Source organism: Perca fluviatilis, chromosome 14 (genome assembly GCF_010015445.1).
Source record: "Perca fluviatilis chromosome 14, GENO_Pfluv_1.0, whole genome shotgun sequence".
Taxonomy (NCBI): Eukaryota; Metazoa; Chordata; class Actinopteri; order Perciformes; family Percidae; genus Perca; species Perca fluviatilis.
In genome coordinates this window covers 23,703,507-23,723,482 of record NC_053125.1, presented here as the reverse complement: position 1 = coordinate 23,723,482, position 19,976 = coordinate 23,703,507, and the positions used below count along the sequence as shown (strand labels likewise).

Here is a 19,976-nt window from a genome sequence, read left to right as displayed (position 1 = left end):
TTTCTGTCTGGTTTGTAAAATGCTATCAGCGTTATTTGGCAACTAGAGGACGAGGAGAATGGTGATGACATGATTGTTGCACTAAGCATCCTTAAAAAGTAAAGAAAGAGTAAGAAAGTGGTTGATTTGATATTACAGTATATACAGTATCTTCAGCTTCTTGACAATATTTAAGTGTTCTTCATGAAAATTTCTGACATGTCCATTCTTACGCGCAAAGTCAAAGATCAAGGGAGAATGAAAAAATTAAATAAAATCTGAAGTAGGAGATGTGGGGGGATCTCCATCAACCGAAGGGATAAGAAAAGCTCTTCTCTAACGTCGGCTGAACAGGGTGGAGTGTTTGGGGATTTCCTCTCACACCTTTTGCTGTACGTCTCTACTGGTAACGGGAATTTCCACCTTTCAGCAAAATTTGCATCATTTCCTCGAACGTCTCGCTCTGCCCAAGCATCCTTTACAGCTGACCCAGACTTCAAAGTTTTAACCCTTTATGAATATGCGGCATGAATTACAATAAACGGTATAACGAAATAATTCAAATCACATTAAACATTGGGTGTTGTAAAAAAAATGACAAGGCATTAGGTGATGATACTCATATTAGTCCATATTTGAGTGTTTGATGGGCTAATAATCATTCCACACTTAGTTACACAGTTATTATTATTTGTCTAATGGAAAATGGTCTTAGTTTCTCAAACCCGGACGACCAGTGTTTTTTTCAATGTCTCTATTAATATATCAGCGATGAAACAGCGCAGAAATATGGTTACGGTCTTCACTTCTGCGTCCTTCTTATTGCAAGAGCATCCGTCACTCACACAGCAAATTAGAAGACAGGAAAGATAGCTTATGACACTCTGCATCTGCCTCTCTGTGTATAATTGGCGGACTTGGGAACCTAAGACTTTGGTAAACAATTTTGTGCATTTCGAGCACGGAAACGATTCGTCCACATGAGTGTAGGTATGTTTTCACAAGAGATTGGAAGAAAGCGAACATCAGCATTTTTTAGCTTTAGAGCCAAACACTTTAGAGCCTCACTTTACAGAAAGTTGGGTTTGTTCTGAACATTTTGATATGAAAACACATGGGTATGTCCATGTCTTATGTGTTTTCGTTAAAATTCGTAGAACTCTATGATTGATCTTCACGTCTCCTCTCTGTCTAGGGTTCAGGCTTCCATGCGTCGCGGAGGCAGAAGTACGGCAACGTGTTCAAGACCCACCTGCTGGGCCGCCCTCTGATCCGGGTGACGGGCGCGGAGAACGTGCGCAAAGTGCTGATGGGCGAGCACACGCTGGTGACGGTAGACTGGCCTCAGAGCACCGCCACGCTGCTGGGACCCAACTCACTGGCCAACAGCATCGGAGACATCCACCGCAAGAGGAGAAAGGTCAGGAAACACCCAAATACATGAATACACATGCATGCACATGTTGGAGATCGTGGAGCCCCTCGTCCAAGTCGTGAGAGGTGGAAACAGGTAAAGTATGGGATTAACAACAATCAAAAGTGGCCAATTTAACCCCCCAAAAATGTTATCATAATGATGAATGTAAAATATTAACTGTTATAAAAAATGATAAGTGGTTGGCTTTCTTGATTAAATGTAATTGGCAAGCAAAGAAAAACATTTTTCACACAAACCCCCCCCCACCTCTGGGTGGGAAGCGCAACCCTTCTCCGTGTTGCGCTTCGTGAGTTTATTCAGTAAGCAGAGAAGTGTAAAGAAGTGTCCACTGTCTGCACTTCTTTTCCTAGAACTTGTATTTCTTTCAGAGGACTTTGAGCAATAAATCCATATTCTTCGATCTAATATTGATAGTCTTTTTTTCCATATCTTATTCATTTTAGGTCATTTTACTGTCATTAGCTGTGATGCTAAAGCACTTTTAGCTTTCCCATGATGCTTTTGAAAGTTTTTGAACAATCAGAAGAGTTGCTTTCAGGGCCTGTGAAATAAAGTCGTAAAAATACACATTTGACTGACCCACAATGCTGCAATATATAGTATTGATTTTGGCTTTTTGAATTGATAGACAGGTGTAGTGCCCAGGGGCACCACACTGTCTTGATACGGGCCTGGTTAAGGGTTAGGATTAGGGTTAGGTTAGGGTAATTCAGATCCCAGTGACTTTCCCACGCGTCCAACGACTAAGCAGTTGAAAGAAGCCAAAGGCAATGCATGGGCCGGCGCATGTCAGTCAGGGTTACCGTAGCGGACCGGGTGGCAGAACCCGGGCCGCTACGATAACCATGAAGGCCAACCTGGATCTACCCGGAAACATGCTGGCTAACAGGTCTCTGGTAAAGCCAGGTGGACCACTCATCCGCTTAGTGGAACAAAAACGATTACAGAAACGTTAATGAAAACCCTACAGCAAGGTTTGGAAGTGGAAGGTGTCTCCCCCCTCCCCTCCCCCCCAGATAAGCATGACGCTGCATAATGAAAGCCAAAAGAAAGTTGTGCAGCCTCCTTACAACCAAACACACCACAAGGATTGGTGCCTGGAACATCCCAACAATGTTCCAAGCCGGTAAAGCCTCGAATGACCAATGCGCCCCAAAGAGCAAAAAAAGGTTAAGGGATGAACAAATATTTAAAAAAAATATATGTCTTGTTCCACTTTAAAAGACAACACAATTCTCAGATTCAGAAGAGAAAAGTCGTACATTTTCAATCCAGCAGCATTACTTATATTGTAACTGCAGCATGTGCAGCACTCCAGCATATGCAGCAGCGTTATATAGTTCATATCTAATAAATTATGAAACTGTTAAGAACATTTACTAGAGGATCTGCAGGTTTAGACTTGTGGTATAGAGCTTCTATATTGTGTACCAGATACCAGATATTGCATGTACTGGCATTGCAGCTCTATCTGTAACCATGTTAATGTAGAGTTTAGATAGGGGTTAAAAAACAGACACACACATGAAAGAAAATGGCATTTACAGTCAAAAGCACTGGCACTGCAGTCATCTGCTACACAGTAAGGAAGGTAGGAAACACTCTTCCACACACACACACACACACACACACACACACACACACACACACACACACACACACACACACACACACACACACACACACACACACACACACACACACACAAACGAAAGAGAGAGTATCAGTGTAAAGCTATCCCTCGTCCTCTCAGTCTTATCAGCAGCGTTTTGGCTACTGAAGCGTGAGAACGACCCCTCCATCACTATGTCCTCTCCTCCACTCATCTACATGGAGAAAGAGAGAGAGAGAGAGAGAGAGAGAGAGAGAGAGAGAGAGAGAGAGAGAGGGATTCACCCGTCCACCCTCCATTAACTGTTTCTTTCTTTTTTTTTCTTATCTTGTCTGCTTAATTTGACTCTTATATATCTCTCTTTCTCTTTTCTTTAGTCTTTCTTTTTCACCTTCTGTCTCTCTTTGCCTCCTCCCTTTCGATTTCCAGGACCATTTCAGGTAATCAGCCACTTATCTCTCCCTCCTATTATCCCGTTATCCCTGGGGCACATACCTTCCCTCTCACTCTCTCTCTGTCTCTCTCTCTGTCTCTGTCTCTCTCTTTCTCTCTCTCCCTGAGATAAACGCGCACACACACACACACACACACACACACACACACACACACACACACACACACACACACACACAAGGACAATAATGAAAGAACAAGAAGCAGAGTCTGCTGTGTTTTCCTGTAAATCAGCCTCTAGTTTTCTCTCTCTGGATCCTTTTTTTTTTGTAGGGGTTTGGAGGCGGGGTCAGGTTTCGTTACCGCGGTGCCCGGGGACAGTGAGGGGTCGGCTGGGTCTAATCTGGGCTCTGATCCCCTCTCCTCTCCCTGGAGACCCACGCACTAACCTCATGTAATGACCCCTGATTAGGAAGGCTGCCTCCAACACAGCACAAAGAGGGGCTTTCTGTGGGGGCTCGACGCACACACACACACACACACACACACACACACACACACACGTATAACAGGACACGAAAGCATATGTGCACACACACACACCTGGACATTCCCCCTGCTCTGAACCCAAACAGAGACGGATACAAGGGTCCGTCATGTTTATGCTTCTAGTCGAAAGGTTTGAGCCCTGTGTTGCTAAGTAACCACACCACACTGTTGAAGTGCCTTTGAGCAAGACAAGCAATGTCATACCTGCTGCCATTCTGTCCATGACCTCTGACCCTCCTAAGGAAGCAAAAGAAAAGAGGTTTCCCCTACTGAGTTCAAGTGAGTTAAACCGTATTGGCTCCAATGTGAGATGTATTTCAACCTCCATCCAGTTAAAATGCACTCAAATGCATTCAAACACTCAGCCAGCCAACAGGAAATGAGGTCATCTTTTCTGAGTTTGTTTGGAAGAAACAGAAGAAGAAGAAGAAGCAAAGGCAAATCACAGAAAACCTTAAAAAAAAAAAAAATGCAGGTATGACCCTGGCAAGAAAGTGCAAAACAAACCTCCATTAACAGAAATGTTAGCTCTGTATGTATGTATCACCGTCAGCGCGAGGCTTACGGTTGCTTGCTCAATGGCACCTCAACAGGACGTGTGGTTCTGACCGTCGCATCATTTTAGTAACAGGACGGTCAACAGAAAGAGACAGAGAGAGAGAGAGAGATAATGGCAAGAAGGACAGAGAGATCAGCCAGGCAGTTTTCAAAACGTATGTAGTGTGTGTGTATGTGTGTGTGTGTGTGTGTGTGTGTGTGTGTGTGTGTGTGTGTGTGTGTGTGTGGTTTGGCAGAGCACCCTCCTGTTTTCTGGGTAATAAAACTAAGTCAACAGCAGAAGCGAAACAACATCAACTGGAGAGAAAGAATGAGCTAATGGCTTACTGTCTGACCCACTGGACCAGAACTGCTCCTGTGTGTGTGTGTGTGTGTGTGTGTGTGTGTGTGTGTGTGTGTGTGTGTGTGTGTGTGTGTGTGTGTGTGTGTGTGTGTGTCTGCCCTCCTTGTGGTTTTCATACGGAAAAACAATCTTCACACATCACATTAGCCTTTGGTGGATCAACAGAGCAAGCCAGTTTCCATATAACCCCGTATTAAGCTAGGAAACTAACTCGCTCAAAGAGCCACAGCGGCCTGGTTTCCACTACGGGCCACTCAGGGCCACTCAGGGCCAGCCAGGGCTCACACATCATCCTTGTCTGAAAAAAACAAACATCTAACATATGTATTTCTGCTGCGGGCAGACATAGTTTATCACTTTGGTCGCAATATCAAGGCTTTAGAATTTGGAACCACCGTTGCCTGAAAATTTAACACAACTGTTTTGTGACAGAGGATAAGAAGTCTTCTCCTAGTCAGCCATCAAGACTTTTATTTCTAAAGACAGACTTTTTTTTCTTTATATCAGGAAAATGACAGTAGCCAGAGAGGCAGAGCAAACGTCACACACACCCTTGGACAAATGCTCCTAAAATTCCTAATGTTTTTGGACTATATGAACCCTATGGACTTCCAAAGGAATTCCAGATCCCTCGAAGTCCAACTGAAATTACATTTAGTCATCCTAAATGTTTGGATTCCAACAATGTTCCTGCACACCATAAAGTCTTAATGACAGGTGTGCAGTCAAAACATTTCCTAAAATTAGCCTAACATTCTGTTAATAGATTCAACGGGGGATTTGAATCAGATCGGATTTAATAGATGTCTACTTGAGTGGACCATGTGTGGGATCAAATCCAGGACCGTTTTGCTGTGATGTGACAGGCCCTATGTTAGTTTTTGTACGTGTAAATGACACAAAGTACATCCGATCTTTCTTTCCCCTCACACAATAAGGAAAATATATGATTAAAGAGCCTTTCTATAAAACTGAAAGAAAAACACAGCAAGTGTGATGTGGTAAACATGCTGAAGTAGCCTCAGTAAGCCCTACATGACCCGCAGTGGAAAAATGTCCCTCTATACTGAAATAACACTACAAATACACACTGTGTTGACAGTGGCAGCTAGTTCTTTATTTTCACCTCTCACTTGCTCTCTTCTGTTCCGCCACTTGCTCAAACTCCCTCATTCTCTATCTTTCCTTCCCTAGTCTCCACATTTTCCTTCTTTTTTCTTTTTTTTTTTTTTGTTGGAACCATCCCTTCATCTCTAAATTTAGGAAAAGGAGAAACAGGCGGCAGGGGAAAACAGAGGGCGAGAGATTTGACAGGAATAAAAAATGAGACACGTGAAACGATTTCAATTGACAGCTGCCTCAGTTTAAGGGGAATTTCGAAGCTGACATCTCCAACGACCCGACCTGGGATAAGCGGACGAAGATGGACATCTCCAACCTGCTTTCTTTCTGTATGTTTTACAAGCCGGGCCAGTTTTCCTTGCCTCTCTAGTTCTTCACTTTTCTCGCAGTGATAATCAGGGGGAAAAAAGTGCCAAGTTAAAGCTGAGCAAGAGATACAGTGGAATCAGTATGCTGCTCTGCATGCAGTCTGTGTGTGTGTGTGTGTGTGTGTGTGTGTGTGTGTGTGTGTGTGTGTGTGATGGTGAGTCTGTTTCCTGTGCTTCTGCTCATCACCAGTAGAGGGCACCGCCAATTCTGACTGAGCTGAAGCCCGTCCCGTCTCTCCCCTCCTTGCTTTAGCTTGATCAGTTTCTAAAGGTCACATTTTAAAAGGAAAGATTAAGAAAATCATAAAGGCTGCAGGTGATTTTTGTATTACCATTCCAGTAGTTTACAAAGCAGGGGTTTCCCTACTATAAGGCTTAGGCGCAGCACCCAAGCTGAATGAATGCAAAATCAATGCGAGGATCAAAACTAACTAAATGGCTTTTCTCAGATTTAACGATTGTAGTTGGTCCCCAGTGGACTTCTTCAGGAAGTTTTGTCTTCAACCTTTTTGAGGGTTTAATTAATTTGTTATCTGCTCGAGCTTTTCCAACGTTTTGGACACAGACATTTAGTCCAAAACGATGTGAAATTGCATCTCGTTTAAGTGAAAAATGTCACGTTTTCTTGAAGGAAGACCTCTAGTCTTCCTTCTCTAAGTCTTTCACAAACCTAGGGAAAACACTTCAATGTAAAAGTCTGGCATTCAAAGTTTAACTTAAGTAAGAGCATGTAAAAGTATAATCAGCAATATACATTAAAAAGCACTTAAAAAGTGGACTTAAGTACAGTACTTCAGTTAGTTACACTCCACCACAGGCATACTGCTAAAATGGCAATGTCCGGCATTAAACGTGTTTACGTGAAAATGAAAAACGTGTGCCGTAGGACAGATGAAACTATAGCAATGCATCATATTTAATGAGCTCTTCTTTAGGTTTTGCATGAAATCTTCATTCTGCAGAGTAACTAGTAATTGCACAGGTATTTGGTTCCATGCGTTAAAGAAATAGTCGTGGATGTTAAAGAAAACAAGTTAAAGTTGTTTTTTGTTGCTGGTTTGATTCTTTTAACATACTTTTAAGATAAATCATAAGCTATAACATAATGTGATTTAGCCTCCCATGTCCTATTTCTTTGTAACATTAGCTTCACCTGGCTGCTCTGACCTTCACATCCCAAGCTCGCCAACAAAGCCAATCCCTTTCTGATTCAAAGTGATGACAGAAGCAGGGAAAGACGTATGGACTGCTTGTTTGACTAAGAGAAAGGAATAAAAAGTGTTTAAAAAAAAAAAAAAGGATGGATGAAGGGGCAGGGAGAGACGGGAAGAGGTGGGAGTAGAGAGAGAGAGAAAGAGAGAGAGAGAGGAGGGAAAGGAGGGCAGAGAGAAGAATAAAGGAGTCTTTACATGTCTGTGGAACCAGCAGCTCGCAGCACTTTCACATAATTTAAGACATATGGACGTTATTAGGACGACCGTGTGTGTGTGTGTGTGTGTGTGTGTTTAAGCCTGTGTCTTTGCGCTGCAGGCTACAGAAGACAGTCACGTTTTTGTGGTGCAGCAAAATGACTGGACAATCCTCCCCCACCCCTCCCCGTCCTGTGTGGAACTTGGACCGTCCCAGAGTGACACTGCATAAAAAACGGTGTTTGACTGGCAGCAGCCAGGTCGCGCAGGGAGATACCATACGCATGTGTGTCTGAGTGTGTGTGTGTTTGTCTGACCTGTAGTTACCTTTCAGAGTCTTGGTCTCCCGTCTGCATGCACGCGCACACACACACACACACACACACACACACACACACACACACACACACACACACACACACACACACACACACACACACACACACACACACACACACACACACACACACACACACACACAGCGGCCGACTGACTCATTGGTCCTACAGTAGCTCAACCCTGCTGCTATGACTATTTATGAGTGTGTGTGTGTGTGTGTGTGTGTGTGTGTGTGTGTGTGTGTGTGTGTGTGTGTGTGTGTGTAGGCATAGGCAAAGTACTCGCCCAAATTGACCAATTATGCATAATCCAGTGCAGACGGGTTAAATGGCTAAATTCACAACGCTGCACAACCTCCTATAACGAATATTTCCCTGTTGATTCTGAAACACGTTCGTCTAGTTTTCGAGTCCTTTTGGCGAGTGATCAACAAACCATCTGACAGCTGGCTCAGTTACAGATAAATAGTTGAGTCATGGAACCATCTGCTCTCAAACTGTTGACGTGAACTAATTCAATCATCAAATGACTGATTAGCCCACCAAATTCCATCCGCTTAATTGATGAAGGAACCCATTAAAAATGAATGAATGGCTACATAACCAACTCAATCTTTAACAGACGTTAAAACAGCCTAAGTAAATGAGTGAAAAACAAACCACATAACCAGGGAAGTAATTGACTAATTAACTTAATAAATGAAACTAAGTAAACAGTCAGATTACTCAAAAAACAACAGATTATATGATGTAACAAACTAAATGTTTATTAAGTCACCAATAAGGCCCTGTTCAGACCTGGCATTAACATGCGTCTTGGGTTATCTGATCACAAGTGGACAGCTCAGTAGGCTACATGTGGTCTGGCATTATGTGTATGGCCACATTGTTTCAGCAGTGTGTAAGCGAATGTGTCCTGGACAACACTGAAAGACCGCCTACTTAACTGATGTCCTCTGTGTAAGCGTAGCGTTCTCAAATCGCGTAAGCTGGCTTTGTCCATGACGTCTGAAAATGTCTAAAAGCCCATAGACATACAGGTATTAACGCATGCGTCAAACATCTTAGGCGATTTGGTTTACGTGGAACACATCAAGTAAAAGACCCAGTCCATACAGATTTCTTCTTTCAATTTTCGACTTGCTGCCTCACGCTGGTTAAAAATGACAACGCATTTGGTCTTTGCAAATGACAAGGATACAAGTGTGTTTATTTGCATATAGATGTGGGGAACTGAGATCTGATCAAGTGGTGAATCAAGATGCATGTTAATGCCAGGTCTGAACAGGGCCTTAGTGACAAACAAACACGACACAAGTAGACATATTTTGGACCAATCTACACCAAATATGCACCCTTGTATTACTTGTAACCATAGTAGCCATCATGGGACAATCAATGTAATTTTGAAAATAGTGGAAGACAGTTCACAGATGCATCACTCCTCGAAGATATATCTACCACACAATCTAAATCAACCGTGAAGCAAACAAAAGAACGGCCATGACAGTCTTGTGTTTTTTTTCCTCAGACTGTTGTGAGGTCAGATAGTGTATGTAATGCCCTGCGGTCAGGGGTTTGGAGAGCAGGTCATGAAAGCGGCCCCAGAGTGCGGCAGCAGAGGAAATGTAGCGCCAACGTCTTAGACCACCCTGTGATCTGCACTAACCACTCCCCAACGCAAACAGCATGTTTAATATATACCCATAGAGTGCATACGACGTAATTCACACACTGCATACCAACAGTAACCAAGGAGGGAGGGGATGGGTGATGGCGCTGACATGGCGACACGCAGCAGCTGTGTGAGAGTGTGCAGTCTGTGTCCGTTAACTGGTTTTTGACCAGTTTTAAGACAGCGGTTCTTAACCTGTCCTATCATTACAAACCCATTTTTTTTTACTTAACCGAGCCATCCACTGGAGTGCGAATTTTTGTTGCTACCATCAGTCAAAAATCTTCCGCGATGCAGCAGAACAAATAGGTTCAAAAGGTCATTTATTCCTGCTGCCCTCAGCATTGTGAATGACTTTCTTAAAATGTAACTCTTGTAATTTATTTAGTTGTGTTTTTTGGTGTGCTTGCTGTCTCTATAGCCTACTGCTGGCTGTAAACCGAATTGCCCTTTGGGGATAATAAAGATACCTTGTACTTGTACTTGTACTTGTACACTTTAACGCACACATCACCAGCTCAGTGGACTAGTGTTCATTTAGGGGAGGGTGAAGAAAGGGAAGAGGGCAACGGAGGAGAAAGAAAATGAGAGGAAAATGAGGTAGAAGGCAAAATAAAGAGTTTGACTGCCCAACTGATGGTTTGGTGGCTGAAACATCGACCTCAGAAACCACATGTACCCTGACTGGCCTGGTCTCAGATCCCACTAGAAGCTCCTTTCTTCACTCTCAGCCTCCATTATGTCTTAATGAAAAGAAGCAGGAACACTTTGACTTTAACTTATTGAAAACATATTAGAAATACACACTAAAGTCCTTTTCTTTTGTGCATGATGTGCTCAAAAAGCTCTGAATCCAGGACAAGTTCAATTTGAGTACAAACACACTATGTTGTACTGGTTTTTCAAAGGAGCTTATAAAAAAGCACGAAAACAACTTCAAAATGAACTTTTACGGCGAAACATATCTACAAATGCTTAACCCACATCTTAACCAGCAAACTAAAAATGATTGCAAGGCTCTTCAAGTGTTCTGTAATGTTCTGCAATGCCTTCCTGCGATTACTGATCAACTAAAACCCACGATTGTAACTTTTGTGAAACTTCATTTGAAGAATTAGACAGCCCTCTGTGGCTTGAACGCTGTCGTCTTTTGAAAACTCATTGCTGAAAGAGCTCAACTTTTCGTGGTCATCATTGAAAAGTTGACATTTCGCCCCAAGCAGCAGTAATATTAACTATTCTCTCTCGTTCCCTTCTACAGAACTGTGACTGTTTAAGGGAGAGCTCAAAAGGTTAAATGCACAAGAATGTTATTTATCCTAATACAGCTAAGTGTTAGTGACTTATTCATACTATATAAAAGCCCTATTCTAATCAAGTCCCCTCACTTTTCTCTCCTCTCCAATGTTCTGCACTTCCAAAACATTTCCAAGAGTGTTTTAAGGGCAGTTTTGGAGGTTAAATCAGATGGAATGTTATTTGTCCAAACAACACTGACGACTGGTGACTGAGTCACACTAAGAAATACTACGAGCAGCCAGGAAAGACTTAACTATTCACCCCTCCTCTCTCTTTCTCTTTCTGCCTGTCATTCTAGTTCTGCTGACTACAGGGGAAAACCTCTACAATGTATAAGTCTCTGTAAAGAGGGAAATGAATAAGGAACAGGCATCACACAAAAAAAAAATGAATAAGAATGAGGACACAACGGAAAGTCTTGTCTAGGTATAATTCAAGAGAGAGATGAAGAGGATTGATGGATAGAAAATGTTGCAGAGATGTGACAGGAGAGCAAAAGAAGGGGAATATCAGGAACTAAATGTAAATGGACTGTATTTATATAGCGCTTTTCTAGTCTTAACGACTACTCAAAGTGCTTTAACATAGTACAGGAACCATTCACCATTCACACACTGTGGCCGAGGCTGCCGTACAAGGTGCCACCTGCTTGTCAGATAAACACTCACACACATTTACACTCCGATGGCGCAGCATCAGGGGCAACTCGGGGTTCAGTGTCTTGCCCAAGGACACTTTGACATGGGACTGCAAGGCCAGGGATGGATCTACCAACCTTTCCGATTGATTCCGACTAACCCTAACCCTGAGCCACAGTCACAAAATCACAACCATTTAGTAAAGTTTTTACTTTGTTGTACTGGGCGAAATACCGTCACATTGTGGAGTTCCGTTCGTCATTGAAATGTGCATGTTTGAAAAGTCATAGAATCACCAAAGTTGTTACAATTCACCCTGAGGGAAAAATGTATCTCTTGCACCAAATTCCATGGCAATCCATCCAAAACTTGTCAAGACATTTCACTTAAAAACTGTAATGGTGGCATTAGATAGAAATCAAGGGATCACCAACAAGTCTGTAAGATTAATCCTGCAATAAACATGGATATCTGTACCCAATATCATGGCAATCCATCTAATAGTTGTTAAGGTATTTCAGTCAGGACCAATGTGATGGACTGACCGAATGACACACATTGCTATCCATTGAGCCAAACCACTAGCATGGCTAAAAAGCACCTCATTTGGTTAGGATTGGATCAAATTTGTATTTGCAGCAGAATAAACTTGTCCCTACTGCCATCTGTTCACACATCTTGTCAGTCAGGATTCTGTTCATACCACCATGTAAGCGTGAAGATTTTTAATCAATCTGTGCTTCTGTCCTCTGTTTGAACTTGCACTGGTTCAAACACATTTCTCTATGCGTTCTGCCTGCGTGCCAAGTCATCCAATTTATGAGCATTTAATGAAAATCCTGGTTGATCTTTATCTGTATCTGTACAGTGTGTGTCATGAACAGACACATGCAGTCACATTTGAACTGACACAATATGCCTCTTACTCTGTCTCTCCAGGTGTTTGCCAAAGTGTTCAGCCACGAGGCCTTGGAGTCCTACCTCCCGAAAATCCAGCAGGTCATCCAGGAGAGCCTCCGAGTATGGAGCTCCAACCCTGAGCCCATCAACGTCTACAGGTAGGATGGGCGTCCTGGCGTAGAAACATATTCACAAGAGATAGACACGTCATTGTCATTGCGCTTAGAAATCGGGGGCAGGATCATTGCTACAAGAAGAAAAACAACCTACAGTATGGAAAAATGTACATAATGACTTGATTTTTGACATAAAGATCATAACTTAAAGCAGGTAAAAACTGAGAACATCAGCCCATCGTAGAATCATCGGTCACTACAGAAATATATATTATATATACATCCCTATTAAAATTAATGGCTGCGACCGAAATTCCATAATAGCATGCTATTTAGCAGCTAAACAGAATGTGAGATTTTTTAGTATGTCCGAATCCTTAGTATGTGTCAATAACACTCTAATTTACATTTCTACACATTTAAAGAACGGTTGGTCTTGGTATTCACCTCTTTCAGTAATTAAGGCATTATCTGGCGACGGCAAGGAGGCTCTCAGGAAGTGATGTTGAAAATTACAGTTTAGTGCGTCCGAAAAGATACACACTACTGTTTTTTTTTTACACAAAAGTATGTTGAACGATAGTACACGTGTTGAGAATGTAGTGCAGCGTATGCGATCTCGGACGCAAACAAAAGACATACCAGTTGTCTTAAAAAATATATAAATAAAAATTTAAAAAAATAAAGTGTTTAAAGAAGAAAAGCCTTGGGTTCACGTACAAAATGCATCATGGGGCAGAAACATTGCCGTTGCTGGTCAGCATGCGTTGGAGAGATCATTATAGGTTTCTATCCATGGCGATAGAGCGAAACATCATCAAGTTCCTTTGCAAATAAGGTTTGCTTCGGCTTGCTTGGAATTGCGGTCGATAAGGGGTGTAAACGCAAGTGAGGATCTATCATTGGATGTGACTAAGGTCCTGATTGCTTGTCTTTCTACAGGGAGAGCCAGAGGTTGTCGTTCACCATGGCTGTGAGGGTGCTGCTGGGATTCAGGGTGTCAGAGGAGGAGATGAGGCATCTTTTCTCCACCTTCCAGGACTTTGTGGACAACCTGTTCAGTCTGCCTATAGACCTGCCGTTTAGTGGCTACAGGAAGGTACGTGTTGACATACTGTAGTCCTTTTTCAAGTATCTGCAAACTTAATAAAAAAATAAGAGAAATCTGTAGTTTGCCTATATTTGATTTTGGCCCCAAAGACAAAACTATTCCCTTTATGCTAAGATGTAGTTGCTAATGAATTGTGTTTTACTTACTCTGGTGCATAATGAGCACCTTACTGTAATTGTGCTCTCACCCTTTTGACTTCACTTTTTACAACTTTTACAATGAGAGACAAAGTCTAAGGCTAACGTATTTTAAATTGTTTGGATGCTTGGGTACATAAATGCATGAGAAAATTGGTTTTAATGAATATGCTGCTTTTAAAAGAAACCTTGGTATGTAGTGTTGATTTTGCTTTGTGCGCTTTTGCAGGGTATCCGTGCACGAGACACCCTGCAGAAAAGCATAGAGAAAGCCATCAGGGAGAAGCCGTGTTCCCAGGGGAAGGATTACAGCGACGCGCTGGACGTCCTGATGGAGAGTGCCAAAGAGAACGGCACCGAGCTCACCATGCAGGAACTGAAGGTAACACACCTATGCACAACATTTTTTTTTTTAAATCACCTGAGCGGGGGAGGAAAAAAGGTGTGCAAACACACGCTGGAGAGACGCCGGACACACAAGAAGCCACTCGGTCACACATGGGAGCCTTAACACACACAGTACAGACACACGCCAGCTCTGATGTGTTCAAACATAACACAACGTTTACCTAGTAAAGTGCTGCCAAAGAGAACCTGTCTTGGCTCGCTGAACACACGCACATCAAGAATCCTCACAATTTCTTCAACAAATCATCTTGGCATCATAAGCAATGAAAGTGACTTGTCACACACATCTTTATGTAAAATATGACTGCCATGACGGGATGCTTAGCTGATGCCCACAGGCAGACAGTAACACTATAACACACACATGGGCAGGCACACCCTCTATTTACCCATTAAAGTAATTCTAAGGAATTCGGTGGAAACTCAACTCTCTCTTTCTCGCTCTCTGTGGTTTCTGGGTTAAATCCAGGTCCAAAAATAAGTCAACACTCCCCCTTGCTAGGGGTCTGAAAGAGGCCTCCTGTACGCACACACTCACACTCACACATACAGAATATAAATACACATGAACTGGGGAGCCCCTGTCGCAGAGGCCCAGGCTGAAGCACTCACCTGCAGTTTTCTGACACACGCATATATAACACAGACACATGCAGAGTGAGGCTGAGATGTGTTTTGATACGGATGACGGCAGATGAGAGTTTTGAAATGAGAGTCGTGCTGCCCAGCCTCGTTGTTATTTATTCCACTACCTTAATAATGGGCCCGACACAGCGCACTAAATGTTGCTTTTGGATACAAACTTCATATTTCCAAATACGCTATTTTTCAGGAATTAAAAACAACATGCTTTTATTATGTAATGGCTTTTTATTTTGGCCCTGTGTCGTTACGAAATAAATGGCAAGCTTCAGGCGTGGGGCGGTAGATTTGTGGCCAAAGTAAGGTTGGGGTCCTAGGTTGAATTTGCTCACAATTTGGCTTAATAAGAAAAGATTTCACCTATTGAAAACTAATCAAAATGCAACTGACAACTCTATAACATGCTGCGTGAGAAAATCTGTTTCTTCAGTCATTAATTATGTACTTTGTATTGCTAACACCTCTGTAATTGTGGCTGTAGTTGGGCATTTGGCTATTGTCCACCCTCACCCCTCAGCACATACCATCTATATTTCCACTCTCCGGACCCTTTATTCAAGTGACAAGCAATTAGCCCTTCAGGAGCTGAGTCAGAAACCAGTTGGCGTGCCCACAAAGTTGGCATGCCCACAAAGTAAAGACAAATCAACTTAAAGTCCCTCAGTACAGTTATGCACTCAGTGTTAGTTTGTGCTGACGCTAAAATTACACTTTAATTTCCATATCAGCGAGTGGCTTTACCCAACTCTGGCCGAGAGGTGAATAGAAATAGCGACAGGTATGGAGACCGTGTTTAGAGGCTGTATATAGATTGTTGAATTTTTTTTTTTAACCGTACTATGGCCGAACTTCATTTTAATCAGTGGTTGCAAGATAAATCTAAGGGTTGCGAGACGATTAACAACATAAGAAAGAAGAATAAAACACTGGCTTTTCTCATATCTTGACTTTTTGTCTTTTAAAAATCTTAAAATGAAACAATCTTAGGAGGGAATCACTCTCACGAGTAGGCGTTGGGAACCAGTGCACTCATACACTATTTCGTCTCTCTAGGAGTCGACTATCGAGCTGATCTTTGCCGCCTTCGCCACCACGGCCAGCGCAAGCACCTCACTCATCATGCAGCTCCTTCGCCACCCTGCCGTGCTGGAGCGCCTGAGGGAGGAACTGAGAGCCAGGGGTCTCCTCCACAATGGCTGCCTTATGCCAGGAGAGCTGAGGCTGGACACCATCGTGAGCCTTAAGTACCTGGACTGTGTCATCAAGGAGGTGCTGAGACTCTTTACGCCCGTCTCAGGGGCCTACCGAACCGCCATGCAGACTTTCGAACTTGACGTGAGTAGCCAAGTAATATTTCCCGACTGAATGATTTATAGCCAGATTCTACTGCATATCTTTTCCTTTATCATACATCAATTGGTGATGACGTCTTTCCAAACGGCACATTCATCTTCACATGTAGCATCAGGTGTCAAGTGCAATTTCTGTCAACAGTAAGAAGATAGTCCTGTCAAACTACTGGAAAAGTATCCAAAAAGTCAAGGTCTTACATTTACCAAAGACAAAGTGCCGTCAAAAATGATTCTCACATTCCCGTTTCATGCTGTACTGTAGCTGGTGTAGACACAAGAGAAGCCTAATATTGCAGAAAAGTCCCCGATGCTTAGCCAGAGATACAAAAACTGGAATCAGATTTTTTTTTTGCAAAATATCTGGCCTTACAAGCTCATGTGCCAAAGTGCAACAACTTTTCCAGAATTGATTACGCCAAAGACATCTCCTTGCAGTTATGATTGCACTCTTACGAGCTTGCTAAATGGTTTTTGGCATTTCTCTGTCTTTCTGTCTTCAGGGAGTTCAAATTCCAAAGGGCTGGAGTGTGATGTACAGCATTCGGGACACCCACGACACCTCCGCTGTCTTTAAGGATGTGGATGCCTTTGACCCTGACCGCTTCAGTCAGGAGCGGGGAGAAGACAAAGAGGGACGCTTCCACTATCTGCCCTTCGGCGGTGGTGTCCGGTCCTGCCTGGGCAAGCAGCTCGCCACCCTCTTCCTTCGCATCCTGGCTATTGAGCTGGCCAGCACCAGTCGCTTTGAGCTGGCAACCCGGCAGTTCCCCCGCGTGGTCACGGTACCCGTGGTCCACCCTGTCGACGGGCTGAAAGTCAAGTTCTACGGCTTGGACTCCAACCAGAACGAGATCATGGCCAAGTCGGAAGAGCTGCTGGGAGCGACTGTTTGAAGGGCAGAGAGTTGACGAGTAAGGGGCGGGGAGGAGTTGGGGAGGGGTGTAGTGATGGAAGAAGTCTTTTGGGAGAAGATTGAAGAAAGGACAGAAAGAAAGAAAGTTATTTTTTCTTCTCCACCTTTGCTCTGCCAAGTTGGAGGTTCCTTTTCAGACTAAAAGAAAAGCAGAAGTCTTCGTCTCTTGTTATGATCGGGACTTTCCTCTGAAAAAAGGAAGAAGCTGCCAAAAACGTTCTTAATTTTGCTCTATTCTGTGTATTTTTTAAAGAAATATACAAACAAAATGTATGTACAAAAAAGCTATGTAATATAATTTGAAAGAGAATGTGGGTAGTGCACAATGGGAGAAAGAGAAGTATGGTGGTACTTTTGGTGAAATGAAGGGTTGAATTTGGAAAAGTAAAAGTAAAGACGGTTGCGGAAGGAAGGCGAGATGGATGAAACAGGGTATAGGATGAAAGAATATGATATTTTAGCATTTTGCTTGTGCTTAATCAAATACAGTGAACCATTGCAGTTGTCTAGCAGGGTAAAAGAGATGGCTATAAAGACTTAGAGTTCTAGATCTTCTGGTCAAATATGGTCAATTTTGAGCCAGAGTTCTTCAAGGCTTCATCCAGATTCAACTCCTGTTTTCTGCTTATTTGAGAAAGATTTGAAAGAATGACAAGCATCGGTGGTGGCATTGTGTTTTCCATCCAAGGTCCATCAAGATTCAAACTGTTTACTGGCTTACAGATGCAGTCAAAGGGATCGTACCACATTGCGTAGCAGGTTGCGGCACAGGTACACTGTGTTGCTGAGCTTGTCAGATTGGCTCTGCACCGTTACTTCGAGCCAACTATATCATGATGCAGTAAATAATTTGAACCGCCAACATTTGTACTGCTAATTATGGTGAAATATCAATTCAGGCAGTGAAGGAAAGGGCTTAGAAATGACGGGGAAGATATTCTGGCTGCATATTTTAATGGGTGGAACACAACATTTTGAATGGATGTAAATGGGCAATTTGTTCACGTTCTTAAGACCTCCTTTCCAGCTGTTTTCTTCACAAAGCTGCCACTACATTTTGTGATCCTCATTGATTTTTCCATGGCACTTCCATGCATGCATTGTACAGTAGAACAAGCTACAGTTCTCAACATTAAAAAAAAAAAAAAAAGAATAGACATAAAGGGTAAGAACTGCCGAACCTTTCCCTCAGTCCCGCTATCCACTGGTTGCCCATATGCATTGACTCAAAATGTTGCCCATCCTGTATATAGGCCTACAGCATATCACAGTAAGCTTGGTGATGTGTGAACTCAGGTGCAGAGTAGACATTGTGGTGAATAATGAATAAGCCTTTGCTTTTTAATATTTAACCTTGACTGACTGCACATAAATAATGTCACTTACTCACTATTGTAGTTTCGGAGCTGGACCGATTACTTTTTGAAAAGCTTTCAATTACTTTGCCTTCCTTCCACATAAACTAAAAGATATCAGGGGTTTCCAAAAAAACACTTGCTCTCACTTGAGACATACCCTTATGCAACCATTTTGTATCCCACCCCCAGAAGAAAGCAATTTTGGTGTTGCAATTGGTATCACACAAGATAAAAGTAACAAAGTCAATAAGTAATGAGGTCCAGGTCTGCTTTGTAAACTCTCTGAACCTGTGCTTTGATACATAAACTACACTTTTAAGTTGCATTGAGATTGTACTCTCTCGGACGGCGACTATATCCAGCAACAAGGATACGATTAAGAACTCGCTCTCGTGAAGTGGCGAGCCTTCCTGAAGCTGGAGGGGGGAGAAAAGTGAGAGGGATAAGGTGGAGATGGAGAGGAGAAGACCTACATACATGCTGCTTGAGTGTTGCTTTGTCATTCTGTGTCTGTTTATGTGTGTGCTGTTTTTTTATTTTTCCTGTCTCCTCGGGGCAGCCATTTTGAGTTGTGTGGAGAAGGTGACAATTTTTTTCTTGCTGCTCCTCCAATCAACGCTAAGAATGCAAAAACATAAATTCCATGGTGTAAGCAACTTTATTAGCTATAAGAGATTTATTGTTTGAGGTGATTGCACAATCAGAACTCTCAGAGCTTTGTGTCTTCCATGATTAGAGAGGAAAGCTTCTGCAACGGAACTCCGGGACTTTCTAGCGGAACTCTTGGACATTTTAAAATTCCCGGATAGGGTTCTAAGTTCCATACCGAAGCTTAAGGGAGAAGGACCAATGAAGTTTCAGGGGAGGGCAGGGTTGTGCTCTGAGGGCTTTTCTTCTTGGACGATCCTGTTGTCCAATAGCATTACAGATGGATTCTGCCAGTGCTAGACATTGATCACTCTTTCTACCAACCACACCACTGATTTCTTCATGATAAAAAATTATATAAAAATAGATTTTTTTTGCTGCTTTTCTTGTGTACATTTTCTAATTGAGAGTTCTAGATTGCAATAGTTTGTATCAAGTGAGATTTGCTATTTCTTCCCCTTTTTTATATATATATATATATATATATATATATATATATATATAATTTAGCTGATTAAAATATTTGCATTTTGTGAAAGCAAAAAGCATTCATAGATTATAGTGTATATTCATTTGTACAATATTCATTTCTTTAGCAAGCCATGGGAAAAAGCAGCTATTTACGTCTACTAATAACCTAATATTAATGTTATTGTACGATTAATATTGT

The 19,976-nt window shown here is 42.4% G+C and overlaps 1 protein-coding gene and 1 long non-coding RNA gene across 2 annotated transcripts in view; one reads left to right on the top strand and one right to left on the bottom strand.

The window, feature by feature from the left end:
* The window catches only part of LOC120573696 (cytochrome P450 26B1), a 35,891-nt gene extending 18,586 nt beyond the window's left edge, over nucleotides 1-17,305 (top strand). The window contains exons 2-7 of the mRNA XM_039823603.1: nucleotides 1,175-1,399; nucleotides 12,661-12,779; nucleotides 13,680-13,836; nucleotides 14,215-14,367; nucleotides 16,089-16,370; nucleotides 16,888-17,305. Coding sequence (XP_039679537.1) covers nucleotides 1,175-1,399; nucleotides 12,661-12,779; nucleotides 13,680-13,836; nucleotides 14,215-14,367; nucleotides 16,089-16,370; nucleotides 16,888-17,280 — 1,329 coding nt within the window. The 3' untranslated portion in view covers nucleotides 17,281-17,305. The remainder of the gene's footprint in view (nucleotides 1-1,174; nucleotides 1,400-12,660; nucleotides 12,780-13,679; nucleotides 13,837-14,214; nucleotides 14,368-16,088; nucleotides 16,371-16,887) is intronic.
* Nucleotides 12,715-19,976, bottom strand: part of LOC120573697 — a 219,378-nt gene continuing 212,116 nt past the window's right edge. The window contains exon 4 of the long non-coding RNA XR_005641750.1: nucleotides 12,715-12,793. This is a non-coding gene — a long non-coding RNA (uncharacterized LOC120573697). The remainder of the gene's footprint in view (nucleotides 12,794-19,976) is intronic.